This window comes from Musca vetustissima, unplaced genomic scaffold, assembly GCF_032173495.1.
Source record: "Musca vetustissima isolate MV318-11 ecotype Yass unplaced genomic scaffold, APGP_CSIRO_Mvet_v1 utg10133, whole genome shotgun sequence".
NCBI classification, from domain to species: domain Eukaryota; kingdom Metazoa; phylum Arthropoda; class Insecta; order Diptera; family Muscidae; genus Musca; species Musca vetustissima.
The window spans coordinates 1-23,264 of record NW_026889618.1 but is presented as its reverse complement, the minus strand read 5'-3'; the positions used below and the strand labels follow the sequence as shown (position 1 = coordinate 23,264).

The following is a 23,264-nucleotide window of genomic DNA, read 5'->3' as shown; positions in this document are numbered from 1 at the left end:
TACAAAGTCTATGAAAGGCGTCCAGAATGTATCCAGAGATATTATGTCAATAGGAGGACCACACTGGTGTCCTGGAGAACCTTCCCGAAACCTATTGACTATTGAAGGTCTCCTGAAGTCTTCTGCTAATGGGGTGCCCATTTGCATATCTTCAGGCTATGGAATCCCTTTAGAGGCTATACAAAAAAAAAACCCATTTATTTGTTCCAAATATTATATTTTTGTAACCTTCAAAACAACACCCCTTTCCGGGGTAACCAACATATTTTTCTTATCAAACTGCAGCGGAATTTGTGTCCTCTCACAAATCTCAAAACGGAAATATTTCAAAAGATATGCCAATCCGATGGTGGCTTGCATTTTACCAAAACGCATGCCAATACAGTTGCGGGGACCCTCTCCAAAGGGTATATACAAGATGGAGTCGCGTTCCGCAATAGCTTGCGAGGAGAAATTCTCTGGATTAAATTCCTCCGGATTGGGAAAATATTCCGGATCATGGTGTATGGCTGAGATGGGTATTAGAATAGGCATGCCTTTCTTGATAACATATTTGGGATTTCCAGGGACCTCATAGTCCTCTAAGGCCTTTCGATTGAGTAGTGGGGCCACGGTGTAGAGGCGGAGAGTTTCTGGGAAACAATTAAAAATTATTAAATATTAAAATTAATAATAAAAATTTGAATTCCTTACCCGATATAACTTGCTCCAAATAGCTCATCTCCCGCATACTCTCATATTGCAACTCATTATTGTGTTTCTCAAACACCTTCCGGACCTCCTGCCTAGCCTTTTCTTGGATCTCTTGGTGCCTTGCCAATTCGTAGAGAGCAAAACACATGGTCGTCGATGAGGTATCGAACCCGGCATTGAAGAAAACAAAAGCCTGTCCCGTTATCTCCTCCAAGGTGAGATTTTTCAAATCTTCTCCATGTTCGGCGCGGATTAATTTCTTATTTTTCAAATCGATCAGCATATCCATGAAATCATTTCTCCTCACATTATTCTGCTCACGATATTCCACAGTCTCTCGAACAATCCGCATAAAGAAATCTATGACATCTTGGGTAAATAACTTCAGACCCAATTTGGCCGCCACTTCGGGAAAACTTTGCATAAAAGCCATTACCAACAGGCTGTGACGCTGTTCATTCATCCCCTTCTTACCCATTAGCCGAAATTCGGCATTGGGATTTTTCAAACTGCAACAATCAATGCCAAAGGCACATGACCCTATTACATCGGTTGTGAAACGGGCCAAAATGTCCTTGACTTCTACTTCGGAATTTTCCTGCGCCATCCCGCCCAATACCTCAATGAACTGTTCACAAATGTCCCGAATTATGGGGAACATAAATTTCATTTTCCCTGAGGTGAAAGTGGGTGACAGCTTATTCCGCATTACCTTCCATTTTGCGCCATCGATGAGGAATAGTTGACCGGTCAAAGGGTCATCTTTTTCATTGTGATAAAATCCACGATCACTGAATTTATTGAAATCTTTAATGAGAATATTTTTCATTAAAGATGGGTCCAATACAAACACAGCTGGTCGATAGCCCCAATAGAATCCGGCAAAGGGTCCTGAGCCCTTAAATTTCTCATAATACTCATGGGTTATGTCACGAAAACTGCGAGTCTGATTAAGTCCCTTCATGCTGCCATAAAATGAATCCGGCTCCTCACAGGCTATACCCCGTTGCTGCCAATAGGAAAATCTCTTACGCAGGGAGTATACGAAATAAAACACGATAGCCACTAAAGTGGCTAAAAAAATTGTTGTAAGTGACATGACACTTCTTTTGTTGTGGGTCACCGCGTTTCGCCACCACCGTATTTTATCGTCGGGACGTTTATGTTTCAACTAAACTTCGACTGTGTAGTATGTTTGTTCTCTACACACATATATACAGCGAAAATCTAAACAATTGGTCAAGATAAATATTTGGTAGGAGAGAGAGAGCGCAAGAGAGATTGAGAGATCAAAAGGGCGAGAAAAGTAGAGAGAAAAATTAAAAAAGCCATATGGGTATCGTAAACTATCGAACATCAATAAACAAAATACTGATGCAATTTTCAATACTCCGTTAATGGTAATGGTGAGAGAGAGGGCAAAGAGGGAGATCAACAGAGTGTGAGAGAGGAGGAAAATGTTGTTTTGTTGTTATAAAATAATATACAATGACGCAATGCCATTCCGCAATGTGTAATATCGAAAAACTTACTGCATAATATCAAATAATTATTGAAGAGCTGCGAAAAATGTTCTAGGTAGAGGGGACGTCGAGAAGCTTCTCAAGGTACCGAATAGCTCTAATAAGTCTTTTTCATATTTATGAGCTCTAAAAGCCTTCCAGCAATAAAAATCTATGGCTATGGCCTATAGAAATGTAGTCCAGAGGCATTTTTTTTAACGGACCTGAATATTTTTCTAATGGCTCCCAACAAGGCAACAATTGTTTAAGGACTATTTGTGAATGACCCCCAACCAGGTTTAGTGTTATTGAAGAATATTTGGGAATGGCGCCCAACAAGCCAACAATTTTTTAAGGAATATTTGTGAATGGCGCCCAACAAGGTACCACTTTTTATATAGAGATCGTCTATAGAAAAATTACATTTTACACAGAAAACTATTCTAGAAACCTTCTGTAATGGGAAAAATTTCTAGAATTCCTCTAGACAGACGATTACTTAGAGGTAATCGAAATACAAAAGTACTGGTGGAGGTCCTACAAATAACATCCGGAGGTATTCAAAATACATAAGACCTTCAAGAAGTATCATAGAGACACAAATTTATTAGAGGTCGTCAATAGACAGAATATCTTTTAGAAATCATTTTGTTGACAGAAGGCACTTAGAGGTCCTCTAAAGACAGAAACACTTTTGTAGGTCTTTCATAGATATAAAACCTCCCAAACTCTAGGCACCTCAGAGATTGATCTTCTTCCAGAGGTCAGATATAGATTACTTAGATATAATCTAAGCACAGACAAATTTCTGTGGATCTTCTATTGACCGAATAGATTTCAGAAGTCTTTTACAGACATTAGATCTTCTAGGGACAGAAATCCTGGTCGTCAGGTATTTCAGGATATTCAGGTCGTCAGGATATTCAATCGGTGGAAGAACTACACCAGAGGTCTAGTGTTTAGAAAAAGGACACTAGAAGATTTTCTGCCAATAGTAGGTCTTCAGGCTATGTGAGCCCTTTAGAGGGTGTACAAAGTCTATGAAAGGCGTCCAGAATGTAGCCAGAGGTCTACTACAGAGGTCAATAGGAGGACTACACTGGTGTCCTATAAAACCTTACAGAAACCTGTTGACTATTGAAGGTCTCTTGAAGTCTTCTGCTAATGGGGTGCCCATTTGCAGGTCTTCAGGCTATGGAATCCCTTTAGAGGCTATACAAAATAAAAAAAACCATTTATTTGTTCCAAAAAAGTTAATCTCTTTCTTTATATTTTTGTAACCTTCAAAACAACATCCCTTTCCGGGGTAACCAACATATTTTTCTTATCGAACTGAGGCCAGATATAGGTTACTTAGAGATAATCTCCGCACAGACAAATATCTGTGGCTCTTCTATTGACGCAATAGATTTCAGAAGTCTCTTACAGACAATAGACTGTCTAGGGGCAGAAATCCTATAGAATTATTCTGAAACCAAATAATTTAAAAATCTTCTAGAAAAAGAACAGTTTCTAGGGGACTTCTAGGATGACTTGAAAGAGGTTTTATGTAGACAAAAATAAATATACCAGGTTCCTTTGAGGTAAATGGCCACATAGAGGTCCTCCGAGGACAAAAATACTTCTGTTGGAAGACAAATAACCAAATAACTTCCAGAGCTATTCTACAGGTATCATAGTGACAAAAAATTATTCCAGCTTTCAAGGCAAACTACCTTCTTGAGGTCTTCTTCTAGGGGACTTTTAGGCATAGAGGACAAATGCCCTTCTGTGGGCAAGGCCTTAATGTGGTCTTTTTATAAAAAAAAAAGATTTTCAAGAGGTTTTCCACAGACCGAATACCTTCTATAAAGAAAATACTCCCAAGACCTTTTGGAGGCCTCATAGGCCTTCCAGAGGCATCCCAGGGACAGAAAATTGTCCACCCTCTTACTTACTATCTTTTGTAGCCAGTAAATATTTTATGAAACTTCTGGGAATATAACCTTTTATACGTCTTCTATGAATCAAAGATCTCTGCTTATATATTCTTCATAGGAAGAATAGCTTCCATGAACAAAGTACACCCTAGCTCTCCTTTATAGTATTCCATGGATCTCCCACAGATTTAGGGTGTATCAGACCTTCTGGAGATATCTCAGACACGGACAATCTTCCAGAAGACTTCCGAACAGATAATGTTTAGAGGTATTTTTTTAAACAAAGGTATTCTTAGTTTTATATAGTCTTCCGGAAGTCTTCCACAAACATAGGAAATTCTAAAGACACATTTAGCAGGTCCGGCACTCAGAATATCGTCTAGAGACCTTTGGTAAACAGAAAATCTGTTGGTACATTTTTAGGAAGACGATGAGGTCTCTCATAGATAGAAGACTTTCTAGAGACCTTCTGTGACAGGGGACCTATTCAGGCCAACGAATATCTATAGCCAAAATAAATTCTAGACATCTTCCATAGACAAGAAAACAACGGAATATCATTGCCCTTCTAAAAGTTCCAGTTCAAAATGGGTGTAGATTTTTTTTGAGAATATTTTTTTTATTATACCCTTCACCACACGGTGGTACAGGGTATTATGTCTTTGTGTATATGTAACGTAATCGAGATAGACCCATGGTTCCTTTAGAGAATATACATAGAATAACTTTCAGAGTCGTATTAAGCATGTTCGTCCGTCCGTCTGTCCATGTTAAATTGTAAACAAAGTACAGGTCGCATTTATGATCCGAATTGAATGAAATTTGGCACAGCTCATTTGTTTGGCCCAAGGACGACCCCTATTGAAATTGGGAAAAATCGATTCAGATTTAGATATAGCTCCCATATATATTTTCGTCCGATTTAAGGTAAATGGTGCACCAAAGTCCCTATATATCTTTCGATTTGCACGAAATTTGGCACAGCGACCTAAATAAAGTCTAGAATGATGTGTGCTAAGTTTCGCGAAAATCGATTCAGATTTATATATAGCTCCCTTATATATCATCGTCCGATTTTAGGTAAATAGTCCACTCAAGTCCCTGGAAATCGTTTGATTTGCACGAATTTTGGCACAGCATAATGAATAGGGTTTAGAATTATGTGTGCAAAGTTTCGTGACAATCGGTGCAGATTTAGATATAGCTCCCATATATATTTTCATCCGATTTTAGGTAATTGGTGCACCAAAGTCCCTAAATATCTTTCGATTTGCACGAAATTTGGCACATCGTACTGAATTAAGCCTAGAATAAAGTGTGCTAGGTTTCGTGAAAATCGGTTTAGATTTAGATATAGCGTCGATATATTCTGCATATATATCCTAACATATGTGCAGAATATATCCAATATATCGGTGCAGTCCGACTTTATTACTTTCCTTTGTTATAGGATTTTTCTCATGGTCAGAACATGCGTAGATTTTTATAAGAAAATTCTCTGGGACAGAACAGGTGCAAAATAGGCATAGATTCTTTACAGTATATTTTAGATATTATTCGGTAAAGAATTTATGCCTATATTGAACCAGTAGCTTTTTCTCAAGTTCAAAATAGACGCAGATTGCTAGATTTATTAAGAATTCTTGCTCAAGGTCCAAATAGGCACAGATTTCTTTAAGAATTTTTTTTTTCTGAAGATCAGAACTGGCGTAGATCATCTTATAGGATTTTTTGAGGCTTGAAGAATACTCAAAATAGGGAAACGAGCAGCCATCTCATTGTAAATTTTTATTCTCCTATCTGTCGTTTCGATTAAAGTAATGCTGGGCAACCATATGAACTGGTGCCCTTGTTTTGCATGTATCAGTAAGCTCGTTCTCTGCGTTCTCTTTTTATAAGACATTTCATATGGCAGTTTCTCCTTTACTTTCCTCTCTTTTTGAACACCTCTAGATTAAAGCAATGCTGAACAGCTTCGTAGTCTGGCGGCAATTGTTCTCTTTACTAATTTAGAACATAGAAATGTGCTAACAAAAACAGCGAAAATTCCCCTCTCGTGTTCGCTCTTCAAATAAAAAACACAATTTTGTTATCTCAATCTGCCACTCTCAGAAAGTTCTGGTCACTAACATTTAGGCTTGAATTATTTTATTAGTTGCATTTCGGGCATCGAACTGGGTGTATATAAGTGTCGTTAGAGGACCGATTTGTTGTGAATTTTATCATGGCTATCTCTTCGTTCCTTATTGCCATAATCCTTCTCCTCATTGGCTATATTGTGCATCGTGTGCGGGAGCACTATAACTATTGGAAACGTCGTGATATAGCTCACGATCCACCCCATTGGTTATTGGGCAATTTTATAGGGGTTACCGCCAATCTTTCACTTGGCGAATGTGTGCGGAAGGTATATGACAAATATAAGAATACGGGTCCATTCTTTGGATTCTATTGGTTTGCCCAAAAGGCGGTTGTGGTCAACGATCCGGATCTTATAAAACGGATTTTAATTAAAGACTTCTGGAAATTCAGTTCTCGTGGTATGTATCACAATACCGAAGATGATCCATTGTCGGGTCAATTATTCAACTTGGATGGTGGTAAATGGAAAAATATGCGGGTCCAATTGACACCGGCGTTCACATCGGGAAAAATGAAATTAATGTTCCCGTTAATGGAGAAAATCGGGCAAGAAGTGGCCAAGGTGTTCGGGGAGGAGTTAGAACACAGCGATGTTATTGAGGTGTGGGATGTTATGGCCCGCTATACATCCGATGTCATTGGTAGCTGTGCCTTTGGCATTGAAACGAACAGCTTGAAAAATTCCAAATCGGAATTTCGTCAAATGGGTCGCAAGGCAATGGTGGAAGTGCGGGGTGGTACCTTGGGTGCGGCATTTCGTTTAAATTTCCCCCAGCTGGCAAGGAGGCTACATCTCAAGGAAACCGTACCGGAGGTGGAAAAATATTTCCTAGAACTGATAGGCAGTACTGTGAAATATCGTGAGGAGAATAATATTCGGCGTAATGATTTTATGGATATGTTAATTGATTTGAAAAATAAGCCTATGGTAAAATCGGAGAGTGGAGAGGAATTGAAGCAGTTGAATTTTGGTGAGATTGCGGCCCAGGCATTTTTGTATTTGTTGGCGGGTTATGAGACCTCGGCATCGACATTGGCATTTACACTTTACGAATTGGCTTGTCACGAAGATATACAGGAGAGGGTGCGTTCGGAAATCATGGAAGTTTTGGATAAACATGGACAGCAATTGACCTATGAGGGGATGAAGGAATGTGTGTATTTGGAGCAGGTGATAAATGGTAAGAGGAACCCATAGTTTTTATTTTGCATTAACTAATTTCCAATTTTTTTTTTCTTAGAGACCCTAAGGCTCCACTCAATTGCCCCCTTCTTGAATCGCGTGGCCCAGGAAGATTACCCCATACCGGATCAGCCAAAATTCATAATACGTAAAGGTATGACCGTTATCATACCCATCGAAGGTATACAGCATGATGAACGCTATTTCCCCCAACCAATGGAATTTAATCCGGATAATTTTTCTGCCGAACGAATGGCACAACGTGATTCGATATTACACATCCCATTTGGGGAGGGTCCACGTAATTGTATTGGTATACGATTTGCTAGAATGCAAGTTATTATCGGATTGGTATTGATTTTAAAGAATTTTAAATTTTCCATTAGCGACGAAACACCCAGACCTATGGAATATAGTAAACAGGGTATTATATTGGTACCAGGGGCCAAAGGTATTCCGCTAAAGGTGAAGAGAGTGTAAAGAAAAAATAGAAAAAAAAATAAATTTTATTATAAATTAAGAAATTGTATTAATTGAGCAATACATAAATAAATCGATGTCAAAATCCGCATTCTTTATTTTTCTTCAATTTTCTCCACTTTCAAATAAATCGATTTTTCAGGATAATTCATAAAGTTCCGCTTCTTATATACCAATGGTATTGGTGTCAAATTACAAATGGAAAATTTAAAATTCCTCAACAGCAATGATAACCCGATAAGCGTTTGCATTTTGGCAAAACGTAGGCCGATACAATTACGTGGTCCCTGACCAAAGGATAAATTCAGAATTGAATTTCGGGATTTTAAATTTTCCATATTGAAATTGTCTGGATTAAAAATATTCGGCTGAGGGAAGTAACGCTCATCACGATGTATGGCTCCGGCGGGTATAAAAATTGGCATGCCTTTCTTGATGAAATGTTGTGGATAATCGGGTATGCGGTAATCTTCCAGTGCTTGGCGGGTCAAAACATAACCAATGGGATATAAGCGAAGGGTTTCTGAAAGGTAAAAAAAAATATTTTTAAAAAATCCACGCCTTGTGTTAGACCCTAAAAAATATTTTTAAAAAATCCACGCCTTGTGTTAGGCCCTAAAAAATATTTTTAAAAAATCCACGTCTTGTGTTAGACCCTAAAAAAATATTTTTAAAAAATCCACGCCTTGTGTTAGACCCTAAAAAATATTTTTAAAAATCCACGCCTTGTGTTAGACCCTAAAAAATATTTTTAAAAATCCACGCCTTGTGTTAGACCCTAAAAAAATATTTTTAAAAAATCCACGTCTTGTGTTAGACCCTAAAAAATATTTTTAAAAAATCCACGCCTTGTGTTAAACCCTAAAAAATATTTTAAAAAAATCCACGCCTTGTGTTAGACCCTAAAAAATATTTTTAAAAAATCCACGCCTTGTGTTAGACCCTAAAAAATATTTTTAAAAAATCCACGCCTTGTGTTAGACCCTAAAAAATATTTTTAAAAAATCCACGCCTTGTGTTAGACCCTAAAAAATATTTTTAAAAAATCCACGCCTTGTGTTAGACCCTAAAAAATATTTTTAAAAAATCCACGCCTTGTGTTAGACCCTAAAAAATATTTTTAAAAAATCCACGCCTTGTGTTAGACCCTAAAAATATTTTTAAAAAATCCACGCCTTGTGTTAGACCCTAAAAAATATTTTTAAAAAATCCACGCCTTGTGTTAGACCCTAAAAAATATTTTTAAAAAATCCACGCCTTGTGTTAGACCCTAAAAAATATTTTTAAAAAATCCACGCCTTGTGTTAGATCCATATCTGAAATCAAAAATCCGCACCTGTATGAACCCTTAAAACTATGTTTAAGGAATCCACGTTCAGCTAGAAGCTAGGGAAAATAATGATTTAATTCACCTTACCTTGCATAATTTGCTCCAAATACACCAATTCCCTCAAGCACTCATATCCCAGACATCCGTTATGCCTTCTCAGGACCTCCATGATTTCATGTCTAGCTTTTTCCTGGACCTTCTGATTCTGGGCCAATTCATAGAGAGCATAGGTCAGGGTACTCGATGTGGATTCATAACCGGCAAGCATAAACAAAAATGCCTGGGCAGCCACCTCCTTTATACTGAGTCCATCTGCACCCTTTTTCAGTTCGATTAGCATATCCATAAAATCATTACGCCTCACAGAATTGCTCTCCCTATATGCGACAGTATCCTTAACCAAATTCATGAAAAATCTTTCCACCTCTGGTAGGGTTTCTTTTATGTGCAGCCTGTGCGACAATTTCGGAAAACACAGACGCACAAAATAACCCAGCAAACCATAACGATGTTGACCCAAGGCCTTGTGGCACATGGTACGGAATTCACATTCCGACTGTCTCAAACTATTTATTTCCAGGCCAAAGGAACAACTGCCGGTAATGTCACTGGTAAAACGATTCATAAAATCGGGAATATTCAAAATTCCGTTAGTCTTCAGTATTTCCTCCTCTAAGACTTGAACAAATTCCATAGCAATTTTTGTAATCATTGGAACCATGGCCTTAATTTTTCCAGAGGTGAAATTTGGTGTCAGTTTTTGGCGCATGGTGCGCCATCTATCGCCAGTTAGATTAAATAGCTGTCCAGTTAGAGCATCATCTTTTTCATTGCAATACATCATGTGGTTGTTGAATTTCGAAAAATCGGTAATCAATAGTCGTCGTATTAATTCCGGATCCATCACAAACACCGTGGGTTGACTGAAACAATAGAAACCCACAAAGGGTCCTTGCAGCTTATATTTTTCATAATAATCCGCAAATAATTGACAAAGAGATTTTGTGGTTAATGCACTGCCGAAGTTGCCGAATATCCAATTGGGTACATCGGATGGGATGGCACAACTTTGCCAATACTGGAAATGTCTTCGAAGGTAATGGAAGGCCAGCAGCAAGATGAGAATTGTTAGTAGTATCCAAGTCATCTTCTAAGTTTAGTGTTTTTTTTTTCAAATTTATTTACTTAAATGTTCGTTCCGAATTGTTATGCTGTTGTCGGCTGCAGCTTAAAAACTTGACTGAAATATTTAACATGAAACTGGTTTGAAAATCATAGCGACTTGCATTGATCTTGACATTGAAAACTTGCAACATTTAATGGATAATATAGAAGGTTAGGCTTAGTGACATGTTTGAGGAAGTTATATGGAATTTAAATTAGGAATTATAATATGACTGCCGAATATCTTCTATAGAAAAATAAAACAACATTTTTATAAAAAAAAAACCCACGCCCTGTTTTGCTTACTTACTTAGCTGGCTTGTTACAGAACGGCTGTTCCATAAGCCGAGCTTAAAAAAGATTTCCAAGCGCGTCGGTCTTGTGCGCAAGTCCACCAATTTGGAAGACCACGTTCCAAGATGTTGTTTTCTACTTGGTCTTTCCATCTAATTCGTGGCCTTCCCCTTCGACGGGAACCATCAGTAGCCTCATTTTTATATGCCTTTTGAGCTGGGGCATTTTCATTCATCCGCACAACATGACCTAGCCACCGTAGTCGCTGCAGCTCAATACGACTGACTATGTCGATGTCCGCGTATAAATTGTAAAGCTTGTGGTTCATTCGACGCCGATATTCACCGTCGACACTGATCGGCCCGTAGATCTTTCGGAGAATTGTTCTCTCAAACACCCCATGAGCTGTCTTATCTGCTTGCGCAAGTACCCATGCTTCTGAGCCATATAATAGCACGGGTAGTATCAGCGTCTTGTAAAGTGTGAGTTTGGTCTGGCGGGAGGTGGCCTTGTTTCTAAACTGCTTACATAGACCATAGTAGCATCTGTTGGCCATCACAATCCTTCTCCGAATTTCAAAACTGATGTCATCCGTTTTATTTATGGCGGTAGCAAGGTATATAAAGTCTTTAACTAACTCGAAGCTGTAGTTTTCAAGTTCCACAGTTGGTCTGAGTCTACTGGACGTCTTGCTCGTTGATACCATCAGCTTGGTCTTCTCGCCGTTTACTGCCAGACCCACTTTGGCAGACTCCTGTTCAATTTGTTCAAAGGTGGCTGTTACCGCTCGCACTGTTCGACCCATTATATCGATGTCATCGGCGTAGGCGAGTAACATGTGTTGTTTGGTGTACAGAGTGCCATTTCTGTTCACCTTTGGTTCTCTCACACGACAAACTGTCACCTTGTCTGAATCCTCGTTCGGTATTGAAGGGCTCCGATAGGTCCTTTCCTACTTTAACTGCTGACCTTGTGCCACTTAAAGTTATCCTGCATAGCCGTATTAATTTTGCAGGAATGCCGAACGCAGACATGGCTTTAAACACCTCTGAACGGATAGGGCTGTCGAATGCGGCTTTATAGTCGACAAATAGGTGGTATGTGTCGATGTGTTTTTAGTGGGTCTTTTCCAGGATTTGGCGCAGAGTGAAAATCTGGTCAATGGTGGATTTGCCAGGTCTGAAGCCGCATTGGTATGGTCCGATGATGTCATTGACCATTGGCTTCAATCACAGCACACTGTATAGCACTTTATATGCGATGGGAAGGATACTTATTCCTCTATAGTTGGCACATATCGTCTTGTCTCCATTTTTTGTACACGGGACACAGGATGCTGAGGTTCCAATCATTGGACATGCATTCATCTAGCCAAATTATGCTAATCAGCTGGTGCATGCTCCTGACCAGCACCTGGCCACCAGTCTTGAATAGTTCGGCTGGTTACCCATCGGCTTTTGCTGCTTTGTTGTTCTTGAGCCGATTAATTGCTTTTATGACCTCATCTTGGCTAGGTGGTATACAGTCTATACCATCATCTCTTATTGGTTCTGGGGTATCTTCTTCATCGCCACTATTTGATACTAGAAGATTTTCGAAATGCTCCTTCCAGATCCTCAACACGCTGTCTGTATATATCACTAGGTGTCCTTCTTCATCTCTACAGGAGGAGAATGTGCCTGCACCAAAACCTTCGATTTGGTGTTTTACTCGTTGGTAAAATTTCCGGACTTCAATCTGACTCCTGTACATCTCGATTTGCTGACTCTTGACTCCTGTACATCTCGATTTGCTCACGCTCACGTTTTTCTTGTTCTTTTTTCTGAAAACACGTTTCTCCTCTCTCCTTTTCTCCCGATAATTCTCCATCACGTTACGTGTTGCTACTGCCTGCAGGGTTGCCCTATACGCTGCGTTTTTCACATCAGTAGCATTACGACACTCCTGATCGTACCATGGGTTTCTTGGTGGTGGTTTTTGGTACCCAATTGTTCCTTTTGCTGCAGTTTGTAGGGAGTGGGCAATTCTTTGCCATTGTGCTTCTATACTATTATCGGGACAAGAAGTGCTTTCTTCAAGCAGATGGGTAAGTTGAGCGGAGTAGGCCTCGGCTGCCTGTTGTGTTTGCAGCTTTTCGACGTCAAGTTTCCGTGTAGTATTAGATCGCACCTTTGCTGCAACATTAAGACGGGTGCGTGCCTTGGCTGCCACAAGGTAATGGTCCGAATCGATATTCGCTCCTCAGATCGATCGGACGTCTAAAACACTGGATGAATGCCTTCCGTCTATCACAACATGATCAATTTGGTTTCTCGTTACTTGATCAGGCGAGATCCAGGTGGCCTTGTGTATATCGAGATGCTTGAATCTGGTGCTGCTAACTACCATGTTTTTTGCTGCAGCGAAGTCAATGAACCTCCGTTGCCGTTGTCGGATGTTTCTTCATGAAGGCTGAATTTTCCGACGGTGGGGCTAAAGATATTTTCCCTTCCGATTTATGCATTAAAATCTCCTAGCAGAATTTTAATGTCATGGCCAGGGCAACGGTCATATGCTGTTTCTAGGCGCTCGTAAAATATGTCTTTGGTCTGTTCATCTTTATCTTCGGTCGGAGCATGGGTGCAAATAAGACTGATGTAGTAGAACTTCGCTTTTATACGGATTATAGCAATTCGCTCATCTACTGGAGTGAATCTGGAGACAAGGTCTTTTATTCTCCTGTTAACCATAAATCCGCAGCCAAATTCATGACTCGTTTCATGGCAGCTATAAAACCGGGCGTAATCGTCTGATTTGCTTACGCCTGTCCCTTTCCATCGCATTTCCTGTAAGACAATAATATCGGCTTTGTACTTCTTGAGTATATCCGCCAATGCGAACACTGCGACCATTCTAGACCTAATTCATTACGCTTTGCCAAATTTCGTACTAATCAAAAGATATATAGGGACTTTGGTACACCATATACATTAAATCGGACGAAAATATATATGGGAGCTATATCTAAATCTGAACCGATTTTCAGGAAACTTAACACACATCATTCTAGACCTTATTTATTACGATGTGCCAAATTTCGTGCAAATCGAAAGATATATAGGGACTTTGGTACACCATTTACTTTAAATCGGACGAAAATATATATGGAAGCTATATCTAAAGCAGAACCGATTTTCCCCAATTTCAATAGGGTTAGTCCTTGGGCCAAAGAAATGAGCTGTGCCATATTTCATCCAATTCGGATCATAAACGCAACCTGTACTTTGTTTACAATTTAACATGGACAGACAGGCAGATCGACGGACATGCATAAATCGTCTTAAAAAGTATTCTCAAAATGAACCATGGGTCTATCTCGATTATTTTTGCCTGTTACAAACATATGCACAAAGACATAATACCCTGTACCACTGTGTGGTGAAGGGTTGAAAAAATCCAGGGCTTGGGTTGCCTCCAGAAAAAAATCCAGACCTTGGGTTATTTTCAAAAAAATATTTTTATAAAATCCATCCCTCTATTTTTCCATTTTGAGATTCAATTTTATATGAAAGAGAAACACTGTGCGGAGCAGCGGAGTATTGTAAAGATGAACGAACTTCTGAACTGCATATCGTGTAACGAACTTGAAGATATCATTTTTATTTTTTTTTGTATGGAATTTAACACTGTGTCGAAAGAATTAAAAGCTCGCTGTAAAGCTTTCTTCGATTGGGATATTTAAATCCCCACCAAGCCAGTCATATCAGTTGTATATCCACATTTCCTAAAAAGAGGAAGCATTTTTTCGCATTCACAAAATGTCTGTAAGCGGAATTTTAATATCCGTCGCTGTTGTTCTCCTTTTATATGCCTGGCGATTATTCTATAAAAATATAACCTATTGGAAATCTCGTCATATTCCCTGTGATCCACCCCATTGGTTGGTGGGAAATTTAAGAGGAGTGGTAATTCAGAGACCCTTTTCACACGTATGGCAAGAATATTATCTGAAATATCGGAATGCAGGACCATTTGCTGGATTCTATTGGTTTACCAAACCGGGAGTGTTTGTTGTGGATCCCAAGCTTATAAAGTTGATACTCATTAAAGACTTCGCAAAATTTGCCGATCGTGGTATGTATTGCAATGAGGCAGATGATCCGCTGACGGGTTCCTTGTTCAATTTATATGGTCAACATTGGCGTTTTATGCGTAATAAAATAACACCAACATTTACATCCTCCAAAATGAAGGCAATGTTTTCATTGGTTAGGCGGGAGGCCCAAGAACTTGTGAAGCTATTTCAGGAAAATATCGCCATGGATCCAATATTAGATATAAAGGATTTGATATCACGCTTTACCATCGATGTAATTGGCAGTTGTGCCTTTGGCATTGAAATAGATAGTATGCGTAAACCGGATGCCGAGTTTCGGAAAATGTGTCGCCGAGCCTTCGTGGAACAACGTCCAGGAATTGCCTTACGTTTTAGTTATCCTCAATTTGCACGACGTCTGCACCTCAAACCAACTATGGCCGATGTTGAGAAATATTTTATGCGAATTGTAAGAGATACAATGCAATGTCGTGAGGAGAGTTCGACAAGGCGTAATGATTTTATGGATCTATTGATTGATTTGAAGAACAATAAAGGGGAGGATGGTTTGCCGACTCTGAGTTTTGGTCAGGTTGCTGCCCAGGCATTTTCTTTTCTATTGGCTGGTTTTGAAACCTCCTCGACACTTATGGGATTTGCATTGTATGAATTGGCCCAACACGTGCAGGAGCAGGAAAAGGTTCGGCAAGAAATTAGAGAGGTACTCGACAAGTATGACCAGGAATTTAGCTATGATTGCATGAAGGAAATGGTGTATTTGCAGCAAATAATTCAGGGTAAGTTACATAAAAATGTTTATAAAAATCGTTTCAATCGAAAGATATATAGGGACTTTGGCACATTTACATAAAATCGGACGAAAATATATTTAAGAGATATACCTAAATTTTAACCCATTTTCAAGAAATTGTACTCATATCATTCTTGACCTAATTCAGTACCCTACGCCAAATTTCGAACAAATCGAAAGATGTATAGGGACTTTAATGCTCCATTTATCTAAAATCGGACGAAACTATATAAGGGTCTTTGGTATACCATTTACATTAAATCGGACAAAAATATATATGGGAGCTATATCTAAATCTGGACCGATTTTCAGGAAACTTAGCACACATCACTCTAGACTTAATTCCGTACGCTGTGCCAAATTTCGAACAAATCGACTTTAATGCTCCATTTATCTAAAATCAGACGAAACTATATAAAGGAGCCATATCTAAATCTGAACCGATTTTCACGAAACTTAGCACACATCATTTTAGACTCAATTAGGTGCGCTATGCCAAATTTCGTGCAAATTCAAAAATATATAGGGTCTTTGGTATACCATTTACATTAAATCGGACAAAAATATATATGGGAGCTATATCTAAATCTGGACCGATTTTCAGGAAACTTAACACACATCAATCTAGGCTAAATTCAGTACGCTGTTCCAAATTTCGTGCAAATCGAAAGATATAGAGGGACTTTGGTGCACTATTTATGTTAAATCGGGCGAAAATATGTATAGGAGCTATATCTAAATCTGAACCGATTTTCACGAAACTTAACACACATCAATCTAGGCTAAATTCAGTACGCTGTTCCAAATTTCGTGCAAATCGAAAGATATAGAGGGACTTTGGTGCACTATTTATGTTAAATCGGGCGAAAATATGTATAGGAGCTATATCTAAATCTGAACCGATTTTCACGAAACTTAGCATACATCACTATAGACATAATTCCGTACGCTGTGCCAAATTTCGTTTAAATCAAAAGATATATAGGGTCTTTGATGCTCCATTTACCTAAAATCGGACGAAACTATATGTGGGAGCTATATCTAAATCTGAACCGATTTTTACGAAACTTAGCACATATCAATCTAGTCTTAATACAGAACGAGGTGCCAAATTTCGTTTAAATCAAAAGATGTATAGGGACTTTAATGCTCCATTTATCTAAAATCGGAAGAAACTATATAAAGGAGCCATATCTAAATCTGAACCGATTTTCACGAAACTTAGCACACATCATTTTAGACTCAATTAGGTGCGCTATGCCAAATTTCGTGCAAATTCAAGAATATATAGGGTCTTTGGTATACCATTTACATTAAATGGTATACCAAAAATGGTAAATCAAAATATATATAGGGACTTTGGTACACTATTTACAATAAATCGGTCGAACATTTATATGGGAGCTATATCTAGATCTGAACCGATTTTTCCCAATTTCAATAGGGTTCGTCTTTTGACCAAGCAAATAAGCTGTGCCAAATTTCATTCAATTCGGATCATAAATGCGACCTGTACTTTGTTTACAATTTAACATGGACGGACGGATGGACGGACGGACGGACATGCAAAAATCGACTCAGAAAGTGGTTCTATGCATATTTTCAAAAGGAACTATGGGTCAATCTGATTATTTTTGCCTGTTACAAACATATGCACAAAGACATAATACCCTGTACCACAGTGTGGTGAAGGGTGTAAAAATCCACGCCTATTGTAGCAGCTTAGATTTTTTTAATCTACGCCTCTGGTTATACTTTAAAAATATTTTAAAAAATCCTCCTTTATTTTTTCCACTTTTTCCCTTACAGAAACAATGCGCCTCCATACCTCCCTCTCGGTACTCAATCGCATGGCCTTGGAAGATTATGTGGTACCCGATCACCCGGACTATATTATACGCAAAGGAATGCCTATATTAATACCCTCCGCAGCCATACATCGTGATGAACGTTATTACCCCCAGCCAGAAAAATTTAATCCCGATAATTTTTCCCCGCAAAAAATCACACAACGTGATCCGATACTCTATCTACCATTTGGTGAGGGTCCACACAATTGTGTAGGTATGCGTTTTGGTAAAATGCAAGTTATCATTGGCTTGGCATTGCTCCTGCACAATTTTCGATTTTCTATATGCGATCGAACTATGATACCCATGGAATATGATAAGCAGAGCTTTTTGACATCACCGACAGGGGGGATATATTTAAGGGTCGATATTATTTAAGTAATAAAAATAAATATTTTTCCCCAATAATTTATATTTTTTATTCGGATGATCATCTTCTCTCAAAAATTTAATAATTCAGAATTTCCATCTCTGGCTTTTCCTAATTAATTAATTTCTCACGTTGGACTCTCAGTTATTCTCAAAAGCTCATGTTTTTGGATGAGCTTCGATCTTTCTTTTATTTAAGAGAAGAGACTCTGTGAATGTTTTTGTTGGACCCGCTGCCTGTTAGTATTGCTTGTATAGCAGCGGCGATAACATCATCAAGTATTTTGTTTTAATTATTTTTTAATAAATAACCATGTTCGCCCTTCCGATTCTGTTCAGTATTCTATTCACATTGTTGGCTTACATCGATCATCTCCTACGTGAACATTTTAATTATTGGCACAATCAGGGTATACCCTGTGAGCCACCCAATTGGCTGCTGGGAAGTCTGTCCGGCCTATCCACCACTCGTTCCTTCAATCAAATCATATTAGAATATTATGAAAAATATCGCAACTTCTCGGGTCCCTTTGTGGGTTTCTATTGGCTGCATAAGACGGCGATTTTTGTATTGGACCCAGCACTCAGCAAACAGATACTCATAAAAGATTTCAATAAATTTGCCGATCGTGGTTTCTATAACAATGAGGAGGATGATCCGCTGTCGGGACAGTTAATTAACCTGAATGGCAACAGATGGCGTAACATGCGTAATAAATTATCGCCAGCATTTACCTCGGGACGTATAAAAGCAATGTTCCCCTTGGTTTTGCAGCTGGGTTATGATTTGGTGGAGGTGGTTGGGGAGAGACTACTGCGGAAGGAGGAAATTATGGAAATGAGAGATCTGGCTGGCTATTTTACCACAGATGTCATTGGCACCTGTGCCTTTGGTCTGAATATGAACTGTATGAAAAATGTGGATGCTGAATTTTTGCAAATGGGTCGCAAGGCCTTAAGTGAGCAACGTTACGGTAACTTGGGCATGGTAATACGTTTTAGTTTCCCCGAACTATGTCGCAAACTACACATCAAGGAAACCCTACCGGAAGTGGAAAAATATTTTATGAAAATTGTCAAGGAGACAGTGGATTATCGTGAGCGGGAGAATGTTCGGCGTAATGATTTTATGGACATGTTAATTGATTTGAAAAATCAGAAATTATTTAAGGAGGAGGGGGTGGAGGGTGAGTTGACAAATATATCATTTGGTCAAATTGCTGCCTAGGCTTTTGTGTTCCTCCTGGCGGGTTTTGAGACCTCATCGACCACCATGAGTTTTGCTCTCTATGAATTGGCTCAGAAATTGGATGTGCAGGAGAAGGCCAGGGAGGAAGTTTGCCGGGTTTTGGAAAATCACAACGATGTGTTTGAATATGAATGCCTTAAGGAAATGGTATATTTGGAGCAGGTGATACAGGGTGAGTAGAGATACAAACAAAAAACCGAATAAAAAAGCGTATTTATTACCTCTATTTTAGATGTAGATGGCGCTAAGGTTCTACAAAAGGCCAGCCTATTTTTAAACCATTTTTATAGGCTACTAAAATAGGCGTGGATTTTTATATCCTTCACCACACTGTGATACAAGGTATTATGTCTTTGTGCATATGTTTGTAACAGGCAAAAGGAAACGAGATGGACACATGGTTCCTTTTGAGAATGTGCATAGAATCACTTTTTAAGTCGATTTATGCATGTCCGTCCGACCGTTCGTCCGTTCGTGTGCCTGTCCATGTTAAATTGTGAACAAAGTACAGGTCGCATTTATGATCCGACTTGGATGAAATCTGGTATAGGTCTCTTATTTGGCCCAAGGACGAACCCTATTGAAATTGGAAAAAATCGGTTCAGATTTAGATGTAGCTCCCATATATATTTTCGTCCGATTTTATGTAAATGGTGTACCAAAGTACCTATATAATTTTCGATTTGCACGAAATTTGGCATAGCGTACTGAATTAGGTCTAGAATGATGTGTGTTAAGTTTCCTGAAAATCGGTTCAGATTTAGATATAGCTGCCATATATATCTTCGTCCGATTTAGGGTAAATGGTGTACCAAAGTCCCTATATATCTTTCGATTTGCACGAAATTTGGCATAGAGTAATGAATTAGGTCCAGAATGACGAGTGCCAAGTTTCGAAAAAATCGGTTCAGATTTAGATATAGCTCCCATATATAGTTTCGTCCGATTTAAAGTAAATGGTGCACGAAAGTCCCTATATATCTTTCGATTTGCACGAAATTTGGTATAGAGCACTGAAATAGGTACAAAATGATGTGTGCTAAGTTTCCTGAAAATCGGTACAGATTTTGATATAGCTCCTATATATACTTTCTTCCGATTTTATGTAAATGGTGCACCAAAGTCCCTATATATCTTTCGATTTGCACGAAATTTGGCATAGCGCAATGAATTATGTCTAGAATGATGTGTGTTAAGTTTCCTAAAAATCGGTCCAGATTTTGATATACCTCCCATATATATTTTCTTCCGATTTTATGTAAATGGCGCACCAAAGTCCTATATATCATTCGATTTTTACGAAATTTGGCATGGCGTAATAAATTAGGCGTAGAATGATGTGTGTTAAGTTTCCTGAAAATCGGTTCAGATTTAGATATAGCTCCCATATATATTTTCTTCTGATTTTATGTAAATGGTGCACCAAAGTCCCTGAAGTTAGTATAAGCCAGAGATAGGATATAAATGCTTCAACAAGGTGGGTCCAATCGGCACAAAATATAGCACTACGTACTGAAGTTACTATAACATAAGAAGCAACCCTATATCTGACCAATTGAAAAATTTAGTATAGGTGACAGAATGACATGTTTATGGATCAATTTTCATGTTAATGGTCCTTCAAAAATTTAGACCTCTGTTAGAATTCATCTTTTGAATATGACAAAGTGGTGAAGGGTATCATATAGTCGGCCCCGTCCGACTTTACTACTTTACTTACTGGTTTAAAAATATTTTTAGAGACTATCAACAATTTTTTTCAAGGTCTATTAAAAGACATGGATTTTTCGAAAATATTCTTCAAAAGGCTGATTTTTCAAAAAATATTTATATTTTTATTTTTTTAGAAACCTCTCTACACCAACATACCGACCATCAATCGCTTGGCCTATGAGGATTATGTGGTTGCGGATAACCCCAAATATGTTATAAAAAAAAGGCATGTCAATTGTTATACCCGCTGCTGCCATACATCGTGATGCTCGTTATTACCCACAACCGAATGAATTTAATCCTGACCACTTTAGTCCTGCCGAAGTTACCAAACGTGATTCCGTCTTGAATTTATCCTTTGGTGATGGACCCCGCAATTGTATTGGTATGCGTTTTGGTAAAATGCAAGCAATGATCGGTTTGGCATTACTGTTGAAGAATTTCCGTTTTGCGGTTTGTGAGCAGACTCAAATTCCCATTGTGCTGGATAAGAAAAGTATTATTGTTGCCCCGGAGAAGGGAATCTTTTTGAAAGTTGAGAAAATATTAAATTGTAACTAAATGATAATTTAAATAAAATCATATCATATCGAGTCTCAGATTCTAACAGAAGGCGTTGTAGTTTGGTACTGTGGCAGAATGCAGAATATGTGAAGAATTGGTCCATGTGTGGACATAGTAATCAACAATTTAACCCTATGAAATTTAAGTATGCTAAGGACCATAGCAGAATTTTCAGGTTCGACCCGACCGAACATACCCATGCTTTTTAAGTTAGAGTTAGTTGTTAGAGTAGTTGCATCAATCTTATCTATCGATTGAACCCAGTTCAGTTCATTGAACAACAGACCACACATACACACACACACACAAACACATTCTTCAATAGTCTGCAATCTATAAATTGGTAATGAGAGTGTATGGAAGCTGATCGACTGAAAGCTATCGTTCAGTTTTTTCTTCGCTTTTTTAATAAACAACATTAAAATATATATATATATATATATATATATATAAACCTCCCTCCCAAATATTATTTTAAACCAGTAAGGAAAGTAGTAAAATCGGACTGGGCAATCCAAACCAAAGTTTTAAGCAAAAATGTACTTAGCATGGCCCGTAAAATATATGAGCTTCTACTGAAAAACTCACTTTTCAGACTTAGCATACTATGGTTCGGAGGCGTCGATATGTGATCTTTATATGTGAACCGACTAACATGAATCCGTACATATATTCTGAAACCTATGCTCAGTCTAGGCAGAATTCAGTACGCTGAGCCAAATTTCGTGCAAATCGGATTATTTATAGGGACTTTGGTGCACCATTTACATTAAATCGGGCGAAAATGTATATGGGAGCTATATCTAAATCGGAACCGATTTTTAAGAAACTTAACACGCATCATTGTAGCATTAATTCAGTACGCTATGCCAAATTTCGTACAAATTGAGGGATATATAGGGACTTTGGTACACCATTTACATTAAATCGGTCGAACATATATATGGGAGCTATATCTAAATCTGAACCGATTTTCAAGAAAATGTATACACATCATTCTAGACTCAAGTCAGTACGCTATGCAAAATGTCGTGGAAATTGAAAGATATATAGGAACTTTTGTGAACCATTTACCTTAAGTTCGAACATATATGTGGGAGCTATATCTAAATCTGAATTCAATAGAGTTCGTCCATGGACCAAATAGACGAGCTCTGGCAAATTTCATCCAATTCGAATAATAATTGCGACCTGAACTTTATTCAATTTAACATGCCTGTACCACAGTGTGGTGAAGGGTATAAAAAAATAGGATAATTTTTTCCGGCTTAGGTTGGGCGCCATATTCCAATATCATAATAAAAAACATTTCCTTCCATTTTCTGGCCTCGTTATCTAAACTAACCAGTACTCTGAAGACAATTTTCCATATAGCTCTATATTTTTAGATGGGTCCTGAGTCGATTTATGCATGTCCGTCCGTCCGTCTGTAGAAGTTAAATTGTAAACAAAGTACAGGTCGCATTTATGATCCAATTTAGATGAAATTTGCCAGAAGTCACGTATTTCGCCCAAGGACGAACCCTATTGAAATTGGGAAAAATCGGTTCAGATTTAGATATAGCTCCCATATATATTTTCGTCCGATTTAAGGTAAAAGGGGCACCAAAGACCCTCTATACATTTTGATTTGGACGAAATTCGGCACAGAGTACTGAATTTGGTCCAGAATGATGTGTGGCAAGTTAAGGTAAATGGTGCACCAAAGTCCGTATATATCATTCGATTTGCAAGAAATTTGGTACAGCCTAATGAATAATGTCTAGAATGATGTGTGTTAAGCTTCCTGAAAATCGGTTCAAATTTAGATATTGCTCCCATATATATTTTCATCCGATTTAAGGTAATTGGTGCATCAAAGACCTATATATCTTTCGATTTGTACGAAATTTGGTACAGCGTACTGAATTAAATTTAGGATGATGT

At 38.3% G+C, this 23,264-nt stretch overlaps 4 protein-coding genes and 1 pseudogene across 4 annotated transcripts; 3 read left to right on the top strand and 2 right to left on the bottom strand.

Annotated features, from left to right (window-relative positions):
• Window positions 1–213: 213 nt before the first annotated feature.
• LOC133337292 (probable cytochrome P450 6a21) lies at window positions 214–1,810 on the bottom strand. Its single transcript, XM_061545529.1, has 2 exons — window positions 694–1,810; window positions 214–632 (listed from the first exon to the last, which is right to left on the bottom strand). The coding sequence occupies exons 1-2, from the start codon at window positions 1,790–1,792 to the stop codon at window positions 214–216; spliced, it is 1,518 nt and encodes a 505-aa protein (XP_061401513.1). The 5' UTR covers window positions 1,793–1,810.
• Window positions 1,811–6,338: 4,528 nt separating this feature from the next.
• Window positions 6,339–7,919, top strand: LOC133337298 (cytochrome P450 6a9-like). The gene is made up of 2 exons (XM_061545535.1): window positions 6,339–7,437; window positions 7,498–7,919. The coding sequence occupies exons 1-2, from the start codon at window positions 6,339–6,341 to the stop codon at window positions 7,917–7,919; spliced, it is 1,521 nt and encodes a 506-aa protein (XP_061401519.1).
• A 95-nt stretch (window positions 7,920–8,014) lies between these two features.
• Window positions 8,015–10,396, bottom strand: LOC133337297 (probable cytochrome P450 6a21). The gene is made up of 2 exons (XM_061545534.1): window positions 9,337–10,396; window positions 8,015–8,442 (listed from the first exon to the last, which is right to left on the bottom strand). The coding sequence occupies exons 1-2, from the start codon at window positions 10,394–10,396 to the stop codon at window positions 8,015–8,017; spliced, it is 1,488 nt and encodes a 495-aa protein (XP_061401518.1).
• A 4,108-nt stretch (window positions 10,397–14,504) lies between these two features.
• On the top strand, window positions 14,505–17,821 carry LOC133337296 (cytochrome P450 6a9-like). Its single transcript, XM_061545533.1, has 2 exons — window positions 14,505–15,579; window positions 17,403–17,821. The coding sequence occupies exons 1-2, from the start codon at window positions 14,505–14,507 to the stop codon at window positions 17,819–17,821; spliced, it is 1,494 nt and encodes a 497-aa protein (XP_061401517.1).
• Window positions 17,822–18,125: 304 nt separating this feature from the next.
• Window positions 18,126–21,327, top strand: LOC133337289 (cytochrome P450 6a9-like; annotated as a pseudogene).
• Window positions 21,328–23,264: the final 1,937 nt, after the last annotated feature.